This window comes from Crinia signifera, chromosome 3 (genome assembly GCF_055691185.1).
Source record: "Crinia signifera chromosome 3, ASM5569118v1, whole genome shotgun sequence".
NCBI lineage: Eukaryota > Metazoa > Chordata > Amphibia > Anura > Myobatrachidae > Crinia > Crinia signifera.
The window spans coordinates 178,211,375-178,235,302 of NC_139219.1; the positions used below are offsets into that span (position 1 = coordinate 178,211,375).

The window sequence follows — 23,928 nt, forward strand, 5'->3', positions numbered from 1 at the left end:
CCATGTGTTATCGCAGATCCAGGGGGTGCTTATTGGGATTACGCTTCTCGTGCCACAGGCACACAAAGCATTATCCAAGATAAGTGTGGGTATTGGGAGATACAGACACTGGCATTGGGGCTAATTCAGGCATGGCCAAACTGTGTCCCTCCTTTTGTTGTGAAACTACACATCCCAGCATGCCATAGTTTTAGCATTCCCTAATAGCAAAACTGGCAAGGCATGATGGGACTTGTAGTTTCACAACAGCCGGAGGGCCATAGTTTGGCAATGCCTAGGCTAACTGAATAGCCTCCGTTGAACCAAGTCCCTGTGTTCAGTGGCTGCAGGTAATTTGATAACCCCTATGTTGCTAAGTATGTGTTTTGGTGTATTAGATGTTCTTTCATTTCAGATATGGTTTAACATTGTTAATACTAAATACTCCATTGCAGTTTTTAGTGAGTTTTAACTCACTATGGTGGGTATCCAATTACCCCCAATACTCAGGCTTTTTTCCATGTTTTTTATCAACCTAATCACTGAAACCTGCACAGTTAGTGTGCCTTGAGGACTAAGTGGGTTATGGTATATTAGATCTACAATGTCTAGGTCTACAGTCATATGGTAGACCACTATTGGTCGGCAGGGTCAAAAGGTTGACATGGTTTAAAGGTCGACATGAGTTTCCAAAAAATAGTGTCTATGTTGACATAGGTTGGTATGGGCACTAAGTGTACCACGCCCCCTCGCTACGCTTGCCATGCTTTGGGCACGGTGTCTCACTGCGATCAGCACACTATTATATTCTCCCTCCATGCCGTAGTGAATGGTAGGGTAGGAAATACCACCTGTCGGCCCAAAATGTTGTTAAAAAAATAAATTTCCATGTCAACCTTTTGACTGTTTACCAATAGGGGTCGACCTAGACATTGTAGATCCAATGACTGCATACCAACTAAGTGTGGGAATGCCTGTTGTAGAATCTGGTTGCCAGGATTAAAATCCTTGTTGCCATAGCAATCAGTATTTTTCAAGCCCTGTCTTAAATGGTCTGCTGCACCATAAACACAAACAACTTTTGATTTGAGCGCAAGTATATAGTACTTAGCATTTAACATAGATCAATGTGTTTAGTAGTGAGACTTGTACTTTATTGCATGATGTAAATATTTGCTGTAGAAATAGATTCTGTATTTTAAGAGTATTGCTGTGCAAGCTTACAAGTAGTGATACGGTATCTTGTCCTCGTTATTTGAACTACATTTTATAGTAAATCCACCTGTCTGTTATTTTGCTTCCCTGTGTTCTAACATTGTTTCATTAATGAACCTGCTAATAGCTGTATAGATTTAGTACATAGAGGTCACCTCCATGGTTTGTGAACTTGACGAAAGGAATGGCTGGTGGCTTCATGTCTGTCAAAAAAGTACATGCTAAACTTCTGCACTCACCCGTGCATGAGTCATTTGAAAACAGGCTTTGTGCCTGTTTTCGAGACATTGCCAATAATGGTCAGATAAAGGTTGGATTCCACCCTCTGCCACAATTACAGAGCCTGTTTTGCAATAATGGTGCATTAGTATTAGCATCCTCTTCATCACCCCAGGGCAGCACAGCAGGGGAGCAGCACTAGTAAAAGCTCAGTTCTGCGTTTATTTTTTTTTCCAAGCCCCCTTTCCATTGCAGTAGACGGTGTGACAAAATGAGGATGTCAGGTCTGGGGGACTGTCGAAGCCCTTAGGCAATGACAGTCATGCCGGTCTTATCCAGCAGTACCTTAGTTGTAGCTGTATTGTCTTCCATGGGAAATCCACAGCTGTGAAGCATGCAATTGTAGTTGAGTGTCACAAACATGTGTTTCTTGATGTAAGAAGCCCACAGCAATATGCCTACAATCGGAATGCTTTTAAAGCCATTTACTCTCCTATTAGGTAGTTTTCATTTTTTATTTATTTTTTTGTCTGTTATGAAGTTACAAATGTATTAATTATCCGATATGATCAGTGGAGGCAATACTTGCCTGATTGGTAATATGCAATAGCCACATTATTCATATACAATCGCTATAGATTACTTCATGGTTTAATAGCAGTGGGGTTTTCGCTTTGTGCCATACTTTTCATGATTTTTAATTCCATGTGAAAGTGATAAGTTATGTCAACCATTTTCATAATAATAATTTTAAAAGCAATGTCATGGTTAGCTAATTTTCTACAGATCCATGAAGGGACTGGAACTCCTCACTTGATAAATGTATATAAAGCATTTTTATTACATTTTCTATCATTATTTATGTTATTGGTGTTGCCAGTTACACAAGATTAAGGCAAAATGATTGTTCTACTGTATAATAATGCTTAACTTATGATAGAAAAAAAAGTAGAAATACCCATGATCTATATTTATTTATTTTCAGTTTCTTATATAGTGCAGCAAATGCCGTTGCGCTTTACAACAGTTTTTGTATATACAGGTTGAGTATCTCTTATCCAAATATCCGTTATGCAAATTATTCCGAAAAACAAACATTTCAGAAAGTGAATTTTTATTTTTTTTGCCAAAAGCACTACTGGGGATATGATATGTAACTGGCACTAAATATGTGCACGAGAATGATTGCTTGGCATTCAAATTCAGTGTCTGAGATTGTGCACAAACTCTGTTTCATGTTTTGAAACATTGTATTAGGCACAAATACAATAGATCTGTGTGCATTTCATGTGTTTGATGTGCTTATAAAACAACATTAGATCAAGATACCTCATTGAAATATAAAAGTATTCTGAAATACGAAATAATCCGTTATCCAAAATTCTTCTGGTCCTGAGCATTTTGAATAAGGGATACTCAACCTGTATAGTTTTTGAGTCATCGAATCTGTTTATTGATTCGCTGACTGGACACGTGCGTCTTGTACTTATCATATACAATTGTATACTTTGGAAAATGATTCACAATTTCTTTCAAACAAAAATCTCTTCTTTCAATATTCCATATCTTAATTTGTTTTGGGTAAGAAATAAGTAAAAATCAAATCAAGATGTACACTATTCCTCAAAATTTTGGGGTTACCCAGACAATTTCATGTTTGCCATGAAAACTAATTTTTATTTATCAAATGACTTGCAAAATGAATAAAACACAGTCAAGACATTGGCAAGGTTAGAAATAATGATTTTTATTTGAAATAATAACTCTGTTGTTCAAACTTTGCTTTAGTCAAAGAATGCTCCTTTTGCACCTATTACAGCATTGCAGACCTTTGGCATTCTAGCTGTTAATTTGTTGAGGTAATCTGAAGAAATTTCGGTACTTGTTTCCTAGCACGGCCCCACCGATTTTAATTGTATGCAATCGGGTTGCAAAAATCGGGTCAATTGCATTGCATGCAACAAAATTGCATGCAATGCGATTGACCCGACGACCCGATTTTTTACATTGGAACCAATTTTAAATGGTCCCTGAGACCCGATTTTACATTGGCCCCAATGTTAAATGCCCCCAGACCCCATTTTTCATTGTATGCCCCCCCATTGTTAACGCCACGCCATGATAAAAGTGAACCCGAAGCGTGGCGAGCGCATCGAGCCCGCGGGGGGCAGCGGTACGCGTCCTCCGTCCTTTTCATACTCCCACTATCCATGTCGCCGTGGAGTTGGATTTATATAGTGTGGCCAGCGCAGCGATCCACCTAGCCCGAAGCGTGGTGAGCGGATGCGCATTACTTCAGACATAATACGCGCCCCCTCGCGGGGCTCGCCACGCTTTGGGCTCGGTGGTTCGCTGCGCTCGCCACACTATATAAAATCAACTCCACGCCGACGTGGATAGTGGGGGTATGACAAGGTCGGAGGACGCATACCGTCGCCACGCTTCGGGTTGGCGTTCATCGTGGGGTGGCGTTAACAATGGGGGGGCATTTGACATAGAAATTACCCATCAGGGTGGGTATACAATCAAAAATTGGGTATGGGGGGCCATTTAACATTGGTTCCTATGTAAAATTGGGTCCATCGCATTGGTCGCATTGTATGCACCTCCCCAGGGCTGTGGAGTCGGTAGATAAATGTTCAGACCCCGACTCCTCGTACCTCTGACGCCGACTCCTCGACTCCGACTCCTCTGTATTAATATGCAAATGTATTTGATACATTCCTTGAAGGAAAGAAAGGCAACATACATATTATTACTACAGAAACTAGAGGCTGGGAAGCCAACAGTCTACTGTATTGAACAGTTTAAGCAAAGGACAAACACAATGAAAACAAAGTTTTATTAATTTTTTTATTAATTAAATGGCTGGATAGTAGCAGTAGGCATAAACATCAGGATCAGGAACTTTACCAGTTCAAAGATAAAAACACATTATTTGGTTGTTTTGGGAACAAAAACAATAGGAAAGGTTCAGAAGTGTGGAGCATGAGTTCCGCATGCTTTGTGACGACAACAAAAATCAACGAGCCACAATCTCCGCTGGTTTGCTTGCTCGTCACCGTTCAATTCATGGACTGAAGGAACGATTTCTTTACCGAATTGTTACTGGCGACTAGGGAGGCCAATCCCGGGCCATTTTTTCAATCCCGGGATTCGGGATTGAAAAACTGTCAATCCCGGGATTCCCGGGATCCCGGGATTGGCCTCATGATTTGCCCAATAGTTGATAAATTACCTCTAAGCATAGAGGAGATGCGGGGCGGGCCGGCGGCATGCGGCATTTGAGGCGGGCCGGGGAGGAGGCGGGTGACAATGTCTCCGGGCAGACGCGGTGGAGGAGGCGAGGTGACTGGAGAGCCGGGGAGGAGGCGGGTAACTTGGTGTCCGGGCGAATTCGGTGGCTTGTGAATCAGTGTGTGGCTGCGCAGCGTGATGTGATCTCTCACATCACGCTGCGCAGCCACACAGCCTTGTTGCCAGGCAGCGCAGCGTGATGTTAGAGGTCACGCTGCGCAACCTTAGTGTTCAGACACCGCCGCGTCTGCCCGGAGTTTAAGTTAACAGCCTCCTCCCGCCCCGCTCAGCGGTACGTACGCATAAGAAGGGGATGAAATGCAAATGCGCATTTGGATCCCGCAATCCCGGGATTGGAGCAGCCAATCCCGGGATTCAAATCCCGGCCAAATATGCCCTAAATCCCGGGATCCCGCCGATCCCGATCCCGGGATTGGCATCCCTACTGGCGACGAAAAATGGTGCCTGTACATCAATATGAACCAGCGTAAGGAATGGCTTAGCCAAGGTAAACAAACGACCCCACACATGAAACAAGATCTTCATCCGCGTAAAAAGATGTTGTGCGTATGGTGGGAGAGCTTGGTTGAATGAATTTTTCGAGTCTACACCAGGTGATTTCTACCAACGAGGTATTGAAAACCTTATTGAACGTTGGAAATAAGTTGTAAACTACAAGGGAGAATACATTTATAAGCATTGGTGCTCCGAATTGTGCGTTGTGTGCCATATAGTGAAGCAGATGAAAAGCATGCTTTTTCACAGTCACTTAACATGTTCGTTTTGCGGTTACGTGAGGCATGCATTGGTCTTTATTCTTACAGTAGAGAAGTCATTAATTATAATTTTCAGAGTCGGAGTCGGTGCATTGTTTGCAGACTCAGACTCCAGGTACTCGAAATTTCCTCCGTCTCCTTGACACCGACTCCACAGCCCTGCACCTCCCGCAAGTTGGATTGGCTTAATGGGCACTTCTTGCGTATCATAATGCTGCTCCCACTACAGTTCAATGGGGTTTAGATCTGGCGGCTGCGCTGGCCACTCCATTACAGACGATACCAGCTGCCTGCTTTTTCCCTAAATAGTCCTTGCATAATTTGGAAGTGTGCTTTGGGTCATTGTCCTGTTGCAGGAGGAAATTGGCTCCAATCAAGCACTCTCCACAGGGTATGGCATGGCGTCGCAAAATCCTTTTTACCTTGCAAAGATCGCCCACTTTACAAGCACCAAAGCAGCCCCAGACCATCACATTACCTCCTCCATGCTTGACAGACATCGTCAGGCACTCTTCCAGCATCTTTTCACTTGTTCTTCTTCTCACAAATGTTCTTCTGTGTGATCGAAACACCTCAAACTTCGATTTATTTCTCCATAACACTTTTTTCCAATCTTCCTCTGTCCAATGTCTGTGTTCTTTTGCCAATATTAATATTTTCCTTTTATTGGCCAGTCTCAGATATGGCTTTTTCTTTGCCTAGGCCAGCATCCCGGAGTCGCCTCTTCACTGTAGACACTGACACTGGCATTTTGCGGGTACCATTTAATGAAGCTGCCAGTTGAGACCTTTGAGACGTCTAATGTCCTTGTCTTCTTGCTCAGTTGTGCATTGGGGCCTCCCACTTCTCTTTCTACTCTGGTTAGAGCCTGTTTGAGCTGTTCTCTGAAGGGAGTAGAACACTTGTAGGAAATTTTCTGTTTCATCAGAACGGGGCGTGCAAGCCCCTTCTGTGGGCTGGTGAATGGCGGAGGATGGCGATAGAATCGCCAGGAGCAGCTCTAATAAGAGCTGCACTATCTGCATGTAGATATTCCTTTTTAAAAAAACAGGCGTTTGCAGCTAGTATAGTCATTTACCACATTCAATTAATCAGAAATACACTCTACATTGTTAATGTTCTTTTTATTGAAAGAAACAGTGCTTTTCTTTCAAAAATAAGGACATTTCTAAGTGGCCCCAAACTTTTGAATGATAGAGTATATCTTTTGTCGGATCCAGCAGCGTCTTCTCCATACACAGTGCCTTTTCGTCCTGACTGATGCCACAACTGGGTATGTTTACTGACAGTTGAGCTGTCAATCACCATCGACTACTGTGAACAGGGATCGCCCTTACACACAGCATTATGCACCGATATATCTTTAGATATATCATACATCTGCTGCATTGCACAGCCGATGCAATATGTCTGAACAACGCCATTCACAGACATATCGCTGATACACATTGGCCGATGTTCCATCGATATATCAGCCATTCAATAGAACGACCGATATATCAGACAGTATGCACCCAGCATTAGTCATTTGTTTAATTCATACACAAACTATTTATATAAGGAGCTTATGGTTGTATTGCAAAACACTTTAAAGTGTCTGTCAGTGGTTCACAAACTTTTTTGAATCACGGTGCCACTGAGTATCAGAATTATTTTTACAGCACCCCTAGGCCAAAAATATGTAATTAAGAGAATCAGAAAAAAATATATTAAATTTAAGTAAATTGTGTTTATATCTCATCCTTGGGGTCAGTTATGTGGTAATGGAACTGATTCACTTCTGTTTGTCCACAATTTGCCTATTAACTTGGTCATAGACCACCAGTCCAGGGCCCCCCTGCAAGTCCCCCAAGACACCCCAGGGTTCCACGGCACACAGTTTGGGAACCACTGGTCTATGTCCTAAGCCTTAAAGAGAGATACAGTGGATGGAGAGAAAAGGGGTCTTTTTAGGAAAACTTATAACTATATAAAGTGGAGGAAGATAAAGTACCAGTCAACATGTCAGCTCCTATCTGACATGTTACAGGCTGTGTTTGAAACAGTTATGGGGCTGCCTGGTACTTTATTTTCTTCTACTTTATCTCTTTCCAAGTCTTTGTACATAGACACATTTTATCTCCATCCACCTTATCTCTCCAAGGCTCGTGAGCTGTAAGCTAGGGTTCACCATAATTTTATCATTTACCCTTAAAATGCCTTGAGAATTTGCTAGGATTTCGGAGTTAACTTAATTGACGTTGCCAGTAATTGTCAGTCCTTGTAATCAGGCAAGGAAGTTCTGAAAACATGAACTGCTAGTGTTCTTTTGAGGAAAGGTTTGCCAAAGCATATCGGGGGAAATTTACTAAAGGAAATTTGTAAAAAATAGGTGTATTTGTATCCAGAAATACACTTATTTTTGACATTTACTATCCCAAAAATACGGCAATTCGTATTCGTATTGATAGCACATCAATACGACTACGAATTGCCATCTTTTCGGGATAGCAAATGTCAAAAATATGTGTATTTCTGGATACAAATACACCTATTTTTTACAAATTTTCTTTAGTAAATTTCCCCCATCATAACAGTGTCATCTAAAAGTGTATACACACTGGGCCTTTTTGCCCACTGTGTATGCACAACAATGAAGGGGAAAATCTTCGGGCTGATAATCGCTCAGTGCATACACACTGAGCGATTTTCACCCATCCCAGGGGTGGATTACTTTCTCTAGCAGGACGCTATGGCCGTAATAACAGCAAATGAGTGGTGGCGATGAAGTGGTAGCGCGCATCAGCACTCATCGCCGGACCATACATACTGGGCGGCTTTTGAAATGAAAGCCGGGTACTTATGTAGTATCTGGGCTGCCGATTTCTAAATCGGGTCGGATCGGGAGATCGCATCGCATCGCATGCGACCATGCGATTCGATGCGATGCGATGCGATGCGATGACCCGATTTTTCCATAGGAATCAATGTTAAAATGGACTGAGTCCATTTTAACATGGAATTCAATGGGAAAAATGGGTCCTTTTCATACCCCTACTATCCAAGTGGGCATGGAGTTGGATATAAACCTGTGGCGAGCGTAGCGAGCCACCGAGCCCGAAGCGTGGCGAGCGAAGCGAGCCCCGCGAGGGGACGAATACCGTCCCCTCGCGGGGCTCGCTTCGCTCGCCACGCTTCGGGCTCGGTGGCTCGCTACGCTCGCCACAGGTTTATATCCAACTCCATGCCCACTTGGATAGTAGGGGTATGAAAAGGACCCATTTTTCCATAGGAATCATTTTAACATTGATTCCTATGGAAAAATCGGGTCATCGCATCCGATATCGCATCCGATATCGGATGCGATGCGATGCGATATCGCATCGCATCGCATCTGATTGTATGCCTTAACTTAAGGCATACAATCAAAAAATCGGCAGCCCAGATACTACATAAGTACCGAAAGCCGCTTAAACGGTTAAAGTGAGCTGCTTTCAACTCAGTTTCGCCCATTGTGTATGCCCTTTAAGTCTTTTTGACAGAACCAGTTTTTTTTTAACCAGTTAGCCAGTAATTATCCAATTTTTGCATATGAATCCTTCTGTCTTTATTTCTGTCATTTTCATTTTTTTTTTATATGATCTGTTTGTGGACAGGTACAAACTACATAATTATATGCCAATAGTGTTGGAGAAATATTTAGTTTATAAATTGCTTTTAGTGTAATTCAAGTACTTGGAGATGTTACCTTTATGTAAAAAAAAAAAAAAAAATGCACACATTCTAGTTCTCTACTAGATGCACGGAAATGTTTGCCATTGACCACCTGAAGGGCAAATGTATAAGACTACTTGCAGATTTTCCATTCAAGAGTTGTACTTATTTATTTAGGGAACATGCAATCTACTTTATTAATGGATGGGTTTCTGGATCAAAACTGCAATTTACAGGATTGCATGCCTAAAATACATCACTATAGACAAGGGTAAACTGATTTGGAATTCATTTAGTAATCCATTATTTTCCAAGTATATGTCTTATTTTCTTCCCCATTATAAATGAGCAAATTGAACCAGGTGTCAGACCTTGAGACCCAAGTCTTGTAATATAAGTGACAATTGACCCTTTACAGCATTGTATCAAACATAACACTAAGTAATTGCTTTCCTCGAAGCTCCACATGCCTGTTTTGTGGTGTTGCATTTTTATTTTTTTATTTCTGGCTTGTACAGCTATTAAAAGCACTGTAGAGCCCACTTGTTACACATGTAGAAGAGCTCCTGTGAAGGAGACTTGGATTTGTTCTTAAGGTCAGCTCACTGCAGAAAACTAGCAGTAGGTGTTGTTTCCTAGAACGGCCACAATCGCGGGCATCGTGTACCTTAAAGTTAAGGTACACGATGCCCGCGATGGACCCGATTTCCTTTGAAATCAGGTCCATTTTACCGTCAAAGGCAAAATCGGGGGCATCGCGTCAGTCGCGGCCATTAACATTGCCCCCCGACGCGATGCCTGCGATTTTGCCATAGGCTTCAATATTAAAATATTTTTTTAACATTGAAATCGGGAGCATCGCGTCGGTCTTATGCCATTATAATGGCACAAAATGAGATGGACTTGATTAAGTCCATCTCACATAAGAAACAATGTGAAATGGGCCAATATGACCCATTTCACATTGTATATGGCCCCGTCGTCACCCCACGATTGACGCCAACCCGAAGCGTGGCGAGCGGCGGCGGTGCGCGTCCTACGACCTTTTCATACCCCTACTATCCACGTCGGCGTGGAGTTGAGAATATAAAGTGTGGCAAGCGCAGCGAGGGGACGCGTATACCTGTGAAGTTATACGCGTCCCCTCGCGGGGCTCGCGACGCTCCGGGCTCGCTGCGCTCGCCACTCTTTATATTCTCAACTCCACGCCGACGTGGATAGTAGGGGTATGAAAAGGTCGGAGGATGCGCACCGCCGCCCCACGCGGGCTCGCTGCGCTCGCCAAGCTTCGGGTTGGCGTCAATCGTGGGGTGGCGGCGTTGTGGGTGTAAAATTGGGGGTCTGGGGAATATTTTACATTGAATCCAATGTAAAATAGGGTCCCAGGGACCCTATTCACATTTGATTGAATGTAAAAATCGGGCCGGCCAACGCGATTTTTCCGACACGACCACCCCGATGCTAATCGGTGTGGCCGTGCTAGGAAACAAGTACCATTTTTTCTTATGAAGTTGAGATCCAGTGGGGAATAGATGTATTTTGAGCATTTCATGGTACTGTTTCCAAATGCCATCTCCTATTTTGAATAGTTAAATAAACTAGAGATAAACAAATGCTGTAGTGTTTATCTGACGTAGAATTGTTTCTTTAAAGTCCTGTGTATTAAAATGTTTATGTTGCAGTGAATGAATATATTTTGATTTAGAAAAAAAAAAAAAGGTGGAGTAAACTGTTGCTTCTAATCAGTGGTTCCCAAACTGTGTACCGTAACACCCTGGGGTGTTCCATGATACTTACAGGGGAGCCTTGGATTGGTGGTCCAGGAATAATTACAATTATTTGTGGCTAATTTAATAGTCAAAAACAGTGCTTGTGGCTTTCCAATACAAAATATGTGGACAAACAGAAGCAAATCCTGTTCCTCACCACATAACTGACCATAAGGGAGACATAGAAATACAATGTACTCCATTTTATATTTTTCTACAAACTGTTGGTCTACACCGTGAAAAAAATTCTGATACTGTGTGGTGCCATAATTTAAAAAAGTTTGGTAACCAATCAATGTCAAGCTACAGATTACGGAAGGTTTTGCTGGACCTTTTTGAGTAAGAAAAATCTACTTAACAAAGGATAGTGCTGAAGTACTGACTAGCATAAAATATTTATTTATTTTGTTATCATATAGTAGTCATTGTTTCACGTGGATTTGGCTATTTATTGAGTATTGGTTCACATATAGCATAATTTGGGATTATGGATTTTTTATTAAAGCTTGGAGATAGATAATATTTTGGCATATATTCAATGCCGTGGGCGAGCGGTGACTGCGAGCAGGACTTTTTGCTCGCAGTCACCGCTCACCCTGTCAGTATTCAACTGACCCCCCCTCATTCGCAAATTCCCCCTCGCTACGTTTTTTGAGCGAGGGGGAATTTGCGAATGTGCCTCCAAAAGCTGCGAGAATCGAGGCTAATTACAGCGAGTTTGCTGCACTAGCCGCGGCTCTCGCAGTTTAGGGGAATCCTCGCCGTTCTGTGACTGTGAGGATTCCCCCGGAACGTTGCTTAGTGCGAGCGGCCGGTGCGGGGGTTAAATTGCGAGGATCACTGGTTTTCTGTGATCCTCGCAGTTTAACCCCCTCGCCGGCCGCTCGCACCGGCATTGAATACTGCACTTTGAGTGATAAAGTACTAACCAATCATCTCCTAATTCAGTCTGTAAAATGTAAGTCAGAAGCTGGTACTTTATCTCTCACAATGTTATCTGTCAAGCTTTGATAAATACCACCCTATATATATATTGTATAAATATGAAATATTTATTATATAAACAATAGAAGTTTCACAATGTAAACAACAGGACACGATATCAGATCTAAAGATTTTACACTATAATTAGTGTATATGATTATAGTATAATTTTATATATATATATATAAATTAAGTTATGCCTGATGACAATGCCACGCTTGCATTGAAACGTTGCCATATTTGAACAATTAAAAGTTAAATTTTAACCTATTGAAGCCTGGAGTGCTGCACCTCTCTGCAATATTTGGATATCCTTTGATCTGTGGAGGCACCCGGCGCTTATTTGTGGTCTGTGATCGTGCTGTACATCTTGTGTGTGTGTGTGTGTATACATATATATTTATCCTGATGACGGGGCATAAATAAAAGCTCCGAAACGTTGATTAATACTCCAGTGGTTTGATCGATTTATTTGAGCGAGTGCCGCCGAACAAAGTGAATATTGTGGAAACCCCAGCCAGGGTAACCAGGAGGGCACCGCCAAAGCTGTACTGGACGAGGAGTGCTGGCCTTATCTGTGTCGCTATATCTATATACACATATAAACAAATCAATCTATATTGCACTCACAGTTCTTTTTTTTTTCATTCATGCTCCTATATCCCACCGATACTTCCGTGGTACAAGATCCAAACAATAGAAATCCAGAGCACTCACCACCTTTGCAGATAAAAAGATCATTTATTTGTATCCATCACATAGATGTTGCTGCCAACGTTTCGGGCCTATGTAGGGCCTTAGTTATGGCTATGTTCACACCTTCTGCACCAAAATGTTTGGACGCATTGATTCACTGGTTGCAAGCCGAGCCGTGCAGAGCAGGAATTTCGCACCAACCTGACGCCGACATACAGATCCTGACGAGAGTACTCTTCATGTTCTCCACTCCGGCCAAAGTTTACTGGACTCTTCCTCTCTTTCACTCTTCACCTCCACGGAAGGTTTCTGTCCTCCCTGAGCTCGCCTTAGGACACCTGCGTTACGGTTTGACAGGTGTACCGCCCCAGTAACAATCCTTATTTTTCATTCATTTGAAAACTGGAGCCAATGTATGCCCTTTTCAGACCGCACCAAAAAAAAATGGTATTTTGCCGATTTGTAACCATTTAAAAAAAGCAGTTTTTTAAAATGTGTTAAAATGCAGGGTCCTACCCATTTTAGACCGGGTATTTTGGCACCAAAATCGGGTCTAAAACGATATTTTGAGTCTAAATGATGCTGCTTCAATGTGATAGGCTGTCTCCCTGTGATGCAAGCCCAGAACCAGGAAATAAACAGTGGAGAACACATTGCACAGCAGCTCCACTTTCCCTGACCCGTTTTTCACAGTTTTTTTGCTTCCATGACAAATTGGTCTAATGAGGAGGTGAGGGAGATTCTCAGAATACGAGGGGAAGAGGAAATTTCTCGGCAGGAGGCAGGTACTGTTAAAGACGCTGTCATCTACAAGAATATTGCTCAGATGTTGGCAGCTGCAGGTTTTGCGAGGACCACTGCACAAATAATTAATAAACTCAAGACCCTGAAGCAAAAGCTCCACCAGGTTAATGACCATAACCACAACCACAGTGGGGCAGGACGTTTGGAGTGGGAATTTTTGGAACAGTGTCTCCAGCCTAGCAGCGGCTAAAGGTGGCCAAGTACCAGCTGCAGAAGAAACCCACACCTATGCTGAAGAACCCTTGCCCATAACCACTCCGGTTCCAGTAGCACAGTGCACAACATCACCGCCACCACTCTTTGAAAAGGACATCCCCAATACTCCAATGTTAGTGCCAGAGACCCCTGAAGTCATTACCCAGATTAAGACTGTGGAAGTGGAAGACAATCAGGCTGGGACTAGCCAGATGGGCCCAATTGCTGAGAGCGTTCCATTACGTGGAAACAGTAAGTACAAAACTGTCCTTATGAAACATACTTGCAAACAAGGGCATTAATGATGTTGTAATGGTTAGCATTACTGCATCACAGCACTGAGGTCATGAGTTCCATTCCCAACATGGCTGTAACTATGTGGAGTTTTTATGTTCTCCCCATACTTGCGTACCATGGCTCTAACTGCTGAGTTAGCATGTTTTCCCCATACTTGCGTACCACGCCTGTAACTGTGCGGAGTTTGCATGTTCTCCCCATACTTGCGTACCATGGCTCTAACTGTGCGGAGTTTGCATGTTCTCCCTATACTTGCGTACCCTGGCTCTAAGTGTGTGTGGAGTTTGCATGTTCTCCCCATACTTGCGTACCATGGCTCTAACTGTGCAGAGTTTGCATGTTCTCCCCATACTTGCGTACCATGGCTCTAACTGTGCGGGGTTTGCATGTTCTCCCCATACTTGCGTACCATGGCTCTAATTGTGCGGGGTTTGCAAGTTCTCCCCATACTTGCGTGGGAGGACGCTTCGGTGTCATGCCTATCTAAAAAGGTAGTGCTCCTTGTCCCGCGGACTTCGACCTTAAAAGATACGGTTTACAGGAAACTAGACACCACAGTTAAGGCTATATACACGGCCAGTGGTGTGTCTCAATGCCCAATGCTTGCTAGTTGCTGGATGGCTAAGGCCATATTTACATGGGCCAACCAGATCCAAGAAGGTTTGTTGGGTGACATGGATGTGGCCACAGTAAAAAGCTTTGTCACATCCAAGACACAGCAAAAATGTTGTGAGAGGCGCAAAAATTATTAGGCGCCATTAATGCACGTAACTCAGCCATGGCTGTGTTGGCCCGTATGGCCTTATGGTTACGGCAGTGGGTTGCTGATTCGGACTCCAAGTGCAGTGTGGAGATGCTGCCCTTCTCGGGGACAGATTGTTTGGGAGTGAATTAGACAACTTAATTTCTAAGGCTACGGCAGGCAAGGCCACCTTACTCCCGTCTGCTTCCACACCGGTAAGACGCCCCTTTTCAGGGAATGCAGTTCCAGTTTCAGGCTCTAACGTTTGGCCTGTCCACCTCTCCGCGCGTCTTCACCAAGGTGATGGCAGAAATGATGTTCCTTCTGAGGACTCAGGGGATAAACATAATTCCATACCTGGTCGGCCTGCTCCTGAAGGCTGAGTCAAAGACGAGCCTTCAAAGAGCGATAGAGACTACCAGACGTGTACTGTCAGACCACGGGTGGATACTGAACATACCCAAGTCCTCTCTGGTGCCGACCCAGCGTCTCCAATTCTTGGGGATGATATTGGACACGGTGGAGAGGAGAGTGTTTCTCCGAGCGGAAAAGATCGCTGCACTCCAGCAGTTACTGTTAGAAGTGCTGACCCCAGAGATGTGTGTCAGTTTACCTGTGTATCAGGTTGAGGGGAAAGATGGCCTCATTCGAGGCACTCCAGTTCGAGAGATTCCACTCCAGAGTGTTCCAGTGGGACCTATTGAGCAAGTGGTTAATCCGCCTGTCAGCAAAGGCAAGACAGTCTCTGCAGTGGTGGCTCCTTTCTCCAAATCTACTTGCAGGACGGAGATTCGGAATCCAAGATTAGATTCAGTTAACAGTCGCCAGCCTCCTAGGCTGGGGGGCGGTGACGCAAGGGGAGCATTTTCAAGGAAAGTGGACTCCTTTGGAAGTGCAGCTCCATATCAACAACTTGGAGCTGAGAGCGGTCTATTATGCTCTATTGCAGGCTCATTCCCTCTTGGAACATCGGACAACAGTTGCGTATATAAATCAGCAAGGAGGGACAAAGAGCAGGGCCTGCATGATTGTCCGCCTGAGGAATAGGGACTACATCCCCAGGTGTTCGCGAGCATTTTAGATCTGTGGGGAGTACCACAGATAGACCTGATGGCCTCCAGAGTCAACAAGAAGGTCGACAGATACTGCTCGAGGATGAGCGATCCCTAGGCATAGGCGGTGGATGCTCCAACTACGATGTGGTCGTACTATCTGGTGTACCTGTTCCCCCTATCCAGGGGTGAAGAGTGTTACAAAGAATCCAAAGCCAAAGGGTGGAGGCAGTTCTAATAGCCCAGACTGGCCTCGGAGGCATGGTACGCAAGTCTGCACAACATGCTAGTGGAAGATCTGTGGCGATCTGAAGATCTGCCTCAGAAGGGATCTTCTGGTTCAAGGCCCCTTCGTCTACCAGGACTTAGGGTGGCTTTGTTTAACGGCCTGGAAGGTGAGCGGCAGATCTTGGCTCAAAAGGGGTTTCATTCCTCTGTCATTGCTACTATGACCCAGGCCAGGAAATTGGTGACTGCGTCACACTACCACAAGATTTGACATAGATACATGGCATGAAAAGATGAGTTTTCCACCAGCGGACTTCAGACTGGAACGTTTTCTGAAGTTTTTGCAGGTGGGCCTAGACATGGGCCTCCGTCTTGGGTCCTTAAAAGTTCAGGTGTCGGCCCTTTCGATCTTCTTACAGAAGAAGTTGGCTGCGTTTCCAGAAGTCCAGACATTCTTACAAGGTGTCCTACGTATACAGCCTCCGTTTGTGCCTCCAACAGCCCCTTGGAACCTGGATGTGGTTCTTGCCTACCTGCAATCATCATGGTTTGAACCATTGGATGCTACAGAATTGAAGCACCTCACCTGGAAGACAGTGACGTTGTTAGCTTCGGCCAGATGGGTTTCTGAGCGCTCTTTCATGCAAGAGCCCCTATCTGATTTTTCATCAGGATAGGGCGGAGCTTAGGATGAGACAACAGTTCCTGACGAAAGTGGTGTCAGCGTTCCATGTGAACCAGCCGATTGTGGTACCTTCCAGTTTAGGACATAAGGATATACCAGAATCCTTAGATGTGGTCAGAGCTCTGAAGGTTTACGTCAAGAGGACTGCACGTGTTCGTAAGACAGAGTGTCTTTTTGTGCTTTATGATGCACAAAAGAAAGGTTGCCCAGCTTCCAAGCAATCAGTTGCTAGGTGGATCCACTTTACCATACAACAGGCTTATGTGGCAGCACAATTGCTGGTGCCGGTTTCTGTGAGAGCTCACTCCACAAGAGCGGTGGGCGCATCCTGGGCGGCTGCTTGGGGTGTTTCAGCATTGCAGCTTTGTAGAGCTGCCACTTGGTCAGGTCAACATACCTTTGTCAAATTTAATAAGTTTGACACTGTGGCCAAGGATGATACCCAGTTTGGACAGGCAGTGTTGCAACAGGCTCCGCACGTTCTCGCCCCTTCTTGAAGCTTTGGGACCTCCCCATTGTATTGAGACCTCAGTATCCCATATGATTGATAGTGAAAATAGGATTTTAATACCTACAGGTAAATCCTTTTCACAGAGTTCATATGGGATACTGAGCGGTGCTCTGATTGCAATTACTGTGATCGTGTTCCAGCTGTCCTTGCAGGTTGCGAGACAGTGGCTTTAGTATTCTGTTGTACCTTTACAGGTCCGTTGACCTGAGTTGGATTGTCTGAGTTTTGGTGACTTTTTTCTCCATACAAATCACTTTTGTGATTTTTCAAAGGTTATAATGTTGTTATGACACAATAAGAGGGTTAACTACATTTAGTTGAGAGTGTTGTGTTTGTTGTGGTGTGCTGGCGTGAATCTCACCACATTACTTTTTCATGTTAAATCCTACCTCACATACGTTCTCCTTCCTTTGGGCACAGTTTCTTAACTGGCTAGTAAGGAGAAGTAGAGGGGAGGAGCCAGCACAGCCTGGTTAAAGAAATGTACCGGTAGGTATTAAAATCCTATTATCGCTTTACTAACAGGAGACATATGCATATGTCAAAAGCACAAAAATAATCAAAATCTATTGTTAAATTACAGGCAACAGTTTGACTGTTCACAAGTGTTATTTTGTAATGCTGTAAAAGTAAAAAATCTGTAAGATTTTCTTGGAATCGGCCATGGGTACGCTGATGGGCGATGTCTGCCGAGGGCAGGCGGCTAACTTCCTGTGACATCAGCTGCCCTTCCTGGCATTCACAAAGAATAGTCAGTTCCCACTGACTTTTATTTGCGGAGCTAGGAGAAATCATTTGATGATCAGCAACCATCCAATGATTTCTCCTGCAGCAGAGATATGTGAACGGATGTGTCTTCGTTACACATCCCCTTTTTAGCAAAATAATTCTAATTAACAATTATTTCTGCAATCCACATGTTTTTTCAGCACTGCTGAATTTTTTACCTAAATGAAAAATGACGGTACTTTAATTGAATAGGGCAAATCCCCAGTCACCATGCAAGATGTCGAAAAAAGTGCCTAATCAAAAAATCGTCACTAACTGAATAACTCCTTAGTCTAGGCCCCAAGGTGGCTTAGGCCACAACAATTAAAGATACCTAAATGTATTGGGCCCTTCAAACTTTAGACAAGTTACCAAAACTCCATGTACTGTATCTTATGTATCTTATTGGCCTTGTGACTCTGGCAGATTGACTTTCCCCTTTTTTCTCTCTTTCCTGACTTTTGTACCAAATATGGGCTTGCGCCCTCCAGATTTAACATTGGGTGCAGACTACCCTTGCCTAGATTCTGACCAGGGTACTAGGTACCCTTCTTCCAGTTTCCTTTTCTGTAGCCTACTTTTTGAATACAGAATTACAGAATAAAATTGTAATATTGGAGAAAAAAACATATGCTTCTTTATGGGCTCACTACCAACATTGTGTTTTTTTTACATCTTATTTTTTTGTTTTCTCATTTCACAGTGGACTTAAGTAGGTTAAAATGTAGCCTGTTGTGCATTTTCTTTTGATCTGTAATTATTATATAGTGGAGACAGCCATCTGGTGGATGTTTCTTTTTTTATTTCCTTTTGGGTAAAGCAGCAATTATAATATACACATATTGAACTTTATTTTATTTCAAAATGTGAAATTATTTTCTTTGGTAGATCTATAGCTTAACAGAATAGTCAGAATTCCTTGTGCTAAGATACAATACAGTTCTATAATAATAGTAGTTGTGTATTAGAAAAGGAGTTTGCCTTTTGCTTATTATTCTAGATCACAGTGTCTCGTTATGTTACCCGTCATTAGTTAGGATCAAAATATTCTCTCTTTGTTTTATTGCAGCGCATTCAGTCTGGCATTTTAAAGGCATTCAATAACCCAACCACTAAAACGGCAGATGAGGATACAAAGAGGAAAGTCAAAGGTACTTTTTATTGTTTAGAAATTCTATTTTATTTGACAACAAACAGATATAATGGAATTTGTTTTATATAGTGGTGACATTTAGAAACTATGTAGATCGTGAATGCTAGAGGAAATTGTGGTAATCAGTAAAAATAGAAAACCTATGAGGCAAATCTACCAGTACTGTAAGGCTAGCCATACACCTAAATACTTATTGTCTGATCTGACTGGTTGGAACAAAAATCTGGTACTGCAGGGACCCCGTGGCGGACCTCACATACACCGCAGGGACACGCTGCCCGCCCCGCTGCCTGGCACCCACCCGCTGCCCACCCCACTGCCTGGCACCCACCCGCCCCTGCCGCAGCAGTGGGGTGGCGGGTTTGGGGGCCCTAGAATGTTTGGTGGCCCCAGGGGTAATCCGCCACTGCGGGTACATCCCACACTTATGGCCCAATCGGACTCACAGATTTTTGTTCATAGACCCATGGGACTATGTATAAAAAAAGCACAAATCTGGAGCAAGATTGGGCTGAGGGGGGGGGGTTAATTTATGAGCTATTGTTGCAACGGCAGCCTCTCCTTCACATATAATTGAATTAACCCTTAAATGTATTGTAATGTAGTTCAGCTAATAATATGTACATTTTTCAGCAGTGCCCTAAATTCCATTTATCCATATATCAGGTCTTTTATATGTGGTATAACATTATGACCAAAAAGTTTCAAATGCGATGTTTCAGTTTCAATAAACAGGCTTGTTTTAACTGATTCCCTAGTGCCATCTTGTGGTGGGTCTTGTTACATTTCTAATTAGACTATAATCTGGACAAATAAATCTCTCATTCTGTATAAAGCATTCTACGGTGCAAATATAATATAGAACCTTGTTTTTGTTTTTTTTTACAAAAATGCTGCTTTACATTTAGCTGCAAAATCAATGAAATCTTACTTGCTGCATGCCACAGTATTACATTTGGGCCTAGGCGTTTCCAGACCATACAATGTGCATTGCACAATAGGGGGGAGATTTTAGAAGTGAGAGATGTTGCCCATAGCAACAAATCAGATTCTACATATCATTTATCTAGCAACTTCCAGAGTTTAATAGCTAGATTCTGATTATAATAGCTCACATATGTCACTTCTACAAATATACCTCCAGTTGTCTGCTCTGCATAAACAATGCTGTGTCACTAAAACATTTATACTATTGCAAGAATTTCCCTTGATGTTATTAAATATAATTATTTTCTATGTGTCCAGCCTATGGAAGAGAAGGCAAAAAAGCTAATTTCATTGACAGAATATTCATAGGGGAATTAACCAGCACAGTCATGTGTGAAGAATGTGAGAATGTAAGTATAGTTTATTAGTATCTAAAGCTGGCAATAGCCAACAGCTTGTGAACAAGGGTCGATTTAATATGAAGTATAAAACTTGACTTTTTATCTTCCCCTGGATATGCATCTTTTTTTTTTTTTGCAACCTTTATTATTAACATGCATTATTATTATTATTTTCATTATTCACATGCCTCTGTGTAAAGCCCCTGCTCTGTTTCTCCCAAGTGCAAGTTGCCGAGGGATACACTCACTAGGTCGACAAACATTAGGTTGACATGACTGAAGGTCGGTATGGGTTAGGTGGACAGGGACATTATGTCAACACAGACATTAGGTTGACAGTCAATAGGTCGATTTGGGGTTTTTCACTTTTATTTTTTGTGTGCCGACAGGCGGTATTTCATGCCCTACCATCCACTAGGGCGTGGTGGGAGAATAAAATAGTGTGCTAAGCACCGTGCCCGAAGCATGGCGAGCGGATGTGGTGCACTTATTTAGTGGCCATGTCAACATTGGGGACATAGATACTGATAAACCCCATGTCGACCTTTTGACTGTCGACCTTACCCATGTAAACCTAATGCTTGGATCAACCTAACCCATGTCGACCTTCATGCATGTCAACCTTCAGTGGTCGACCTAATGCTTGTCAACCTATGGTCTGTCCATCCAATGATTCATACCCATTGCCACAAGCATTAGATGTGTGCAGCTCATAATGATGGTGCAGTTGTGCGTATGCAGTGGGAGTAGTGTTGGATGATGTAGACAGTTATACCCTACACGGATGTGTAGGAGCAATTTGAGGCCATTGTTATACTTTTTATGCCTTTCACCTATGCTTCCATTTTGTGAACTGAACCACAATGCACACAATTCAGCACCTGATGATCACTATAGGCACAGTGTGCTAATCAGTGAGGGCATCTTTGAATTTTAAAAGGCAAAATTTTAGACATAATGTATTGGTGCAGCTGCTGCAGTAACACATCGCATCCAAAATATTGCCCTTCAAAAAAAAATATGCCCTCCTCACTGGTCAGCACATACAGAAGTGAACACTAAGTAACCTCATGGAGGCATTGTCCAGTTATTATTCACAAGGCCTGACGAATATTCCTGGGGGACTTGTGAAAGAAATGTAGATCACATCATATATTTCAAAAATACATGTTGAAAGAGAACGTAATATTTAATATTCGGAAGCATTATTCAGAAGTTTTCAGTAAATGTCCTTTTGATGCAGTGCAGTACTTTCCTTCACCAAGGCTAAGCTGCCAGGTATTATATTGCTGGCATAGTTCATCAGGAATTATATTGTATCTAGCAGAATTCATTATTTATTCTGCATATGCACTAATATTGCATGCTCTGAAGAAATTGTAGGAACATTGTGTGTAATTTAATACATGAAGTATTTTGTGTGCACAGTCATAAAACTAAAATGTAAGATTCTGTGTAATGTAGGTGTTGCTTCTTTTCTTGTTTTACTTCCAGATTTCCTCTGTTCAGGAAGCATTTATTGACCTTTCCCTGCCAATTATAGAGGAGAGGGTAAGTGAAATGGGACACAGTCATGAATTCATTGTTACATGTCAACAGAAGAAGGAAGACATTGACGACATTGTCATAATGTCAACATGGCCAGGAGGGTTCGCGTCAGAATTAGAAGACTGCCATGATGTTCACTTGATAACAGTATTCGCAAAGCATCTGGTCAATGCTGACATCATGAACATATTGACATGGATATTGCCATTATTAACAGTTTCTTATATAGCGCAGCATATTCCTTTGCACTTTAACAATAGGAGACAGTGATACAACAAACTGGGTATTTACAGAAAGTCAAAGGTATAAGGGCCCTGCTCGCAAGCTTACAAATATACATAACTAACCCAAGTGAAACATGTTGCCCATTGTAGCTATTGTCAGGTCATTATACTGTATGATTATCTTTCTCAGTCCCCTAAAGGTGTGTATGTATACATGGTGCAATATGTTTGCTGAGCAATTTTGGCTTAATATTGCAGTGTACTGGCTTAATATCTTTCAGCAATATATTGCTCATTGTATCGTTTTCATCAGCGACCAGCAATTTTGGCTGAAATTGGCAAGCTATTCTGTCTCTACCTCATTTTGACTAGAAATCGCTGGTCGCTGGTACACAGTGCATTGTGCAGCAATTTTTAGCCATAATCACAGGAGCCTGCAACCATCAACCATTAAGGGTTGGCTGCGGGAGCGTGCTCTAAGAGATTTATCTCCTACAACACAAAAAACACACTGGCAATATGGTCGCTCAGCGACAGTGTACAGAGTGTACAGGGCAAAGTTCCAGTCAAAGGGTATAAATTGTCGTTTCCCTGGCGTTTAAATGCCAGCAACGACACAGCATCTCTCAAATTTGGCCTGCCCGATTGGATGCCAAATTAACTAAAAAGTGTTCACTACACTATAGGGCAGCTAACATTTTTGTGCAAGTTTGAGCTGCCGTAAATGTGCAGATATTGGGCATAATTCAGACCTGTTAGCAAGGCTGCAATTTGGGCAAATAAATGTAACATATGCAGAGAGAGTTAGATTTGGATGGGGTGTGTTAAAATTGAAATCTAAATTGCAGTGCAAAAATAACGCACCCAGTATTTACCCTGCACAGAAACAAAATAACTCACCCAAATCTAACTCTCTCTTTGCCCCACCTGCAGTGCACATGGTTTTGTCCATCTTCAAAAATATCAGTCTCATTGCCTCTCTGATTTGACCAGATATATTAGAAATAAATCCGCCCCTTTGTCTCATTGCCTTTAAATGTTTCCTGGCTGGAAGAACTTTAAAAAAAGCGTTTTTTGTCCTGCATTTAGATTTATGGTGATCTTATATTAGAAATCTCCTTATGTGCATGTTGCTCATTACTTAATAGCCCTTTCTCTGTTTTGCTTATTTATAACATGGTGACAAAAATATAAATCTTACATATAAAGACCATATTTAATTTATTAATATGTTGTTTTAACAGTACTAATATACCCCTTTCACATCGCACCTCGGACCCGGGCTATTGCCGAGTTGGTGACGTATGTACCCGAGTCGAGCTGCGGTGTGAAAGCACCACAGCTTATAACTTGGGTCGATCAACTTGGCAATTTAACCCGGTTTATAAGACGAGTTAAACCTGGGTCCCCCTCTGTATAATGGGCGACCCGGGTTTAATGTGGAAGCTCTGGATACCAGGTCCGACCCGGCTTTGTGATGGGTACTGTCGGAAATAAATTACATAAGGTAGACCATTTTTAGTTCAGGTTTAATATTTGTGTCTTATGTAGTTATTTCAAAACATTGTTTTGTTTTTTCCTGACTAGGTATCCAAACCTGTTAATTCTGGAAAAGGACATAAAGTTAAACAGGTCATGGAAGAGGATAGTGATGTATATAACTGCAATAACAACACAAGGAAAGACTATGTAAGGCTGTTCTATACCATTGTAAATGTGTTTTTAGCATCCATTTTATAACAGAGGTTTAGACTTTGCAAGCTGT

At 42.6% G+C, this 23,928-nt stretch overlaps 1 protein-coding gene across 3 annotated transcripts in view; it reads left to right on the forward strand.

The window, feature by feature from the left end:
• Positions 1-23,928, forward strand: part of USP45 (ubiquitin specific peptidase 45) — a 152,033-nt gene that overhangs the window by 114,185 nt on the left and 13,920 nt on the right. For all 3 annotated transcript variants that reach the window (XM_083176997.1, XM_083176996.1, XM_083176994.1), the window contains exons 10-13: positions 18,980-19,061; positions 20,309-20,400; positions 21,886-21,942; positions 23,751-23,852. In XM_083176997.1, the coding sequence (XP_083033123.1) occupies positions 18,980-19,061; positions 20,309-20,400; positions 21,886-21,942; positions 23,751-23,852 (333 nt within the window). The remainder of the gene's footprint in view (positions 1-18,979; positions 19,062-20,308; positions 20,401-21,885; positions 21,943-23,750; positions 23,853-23,928) is intronic.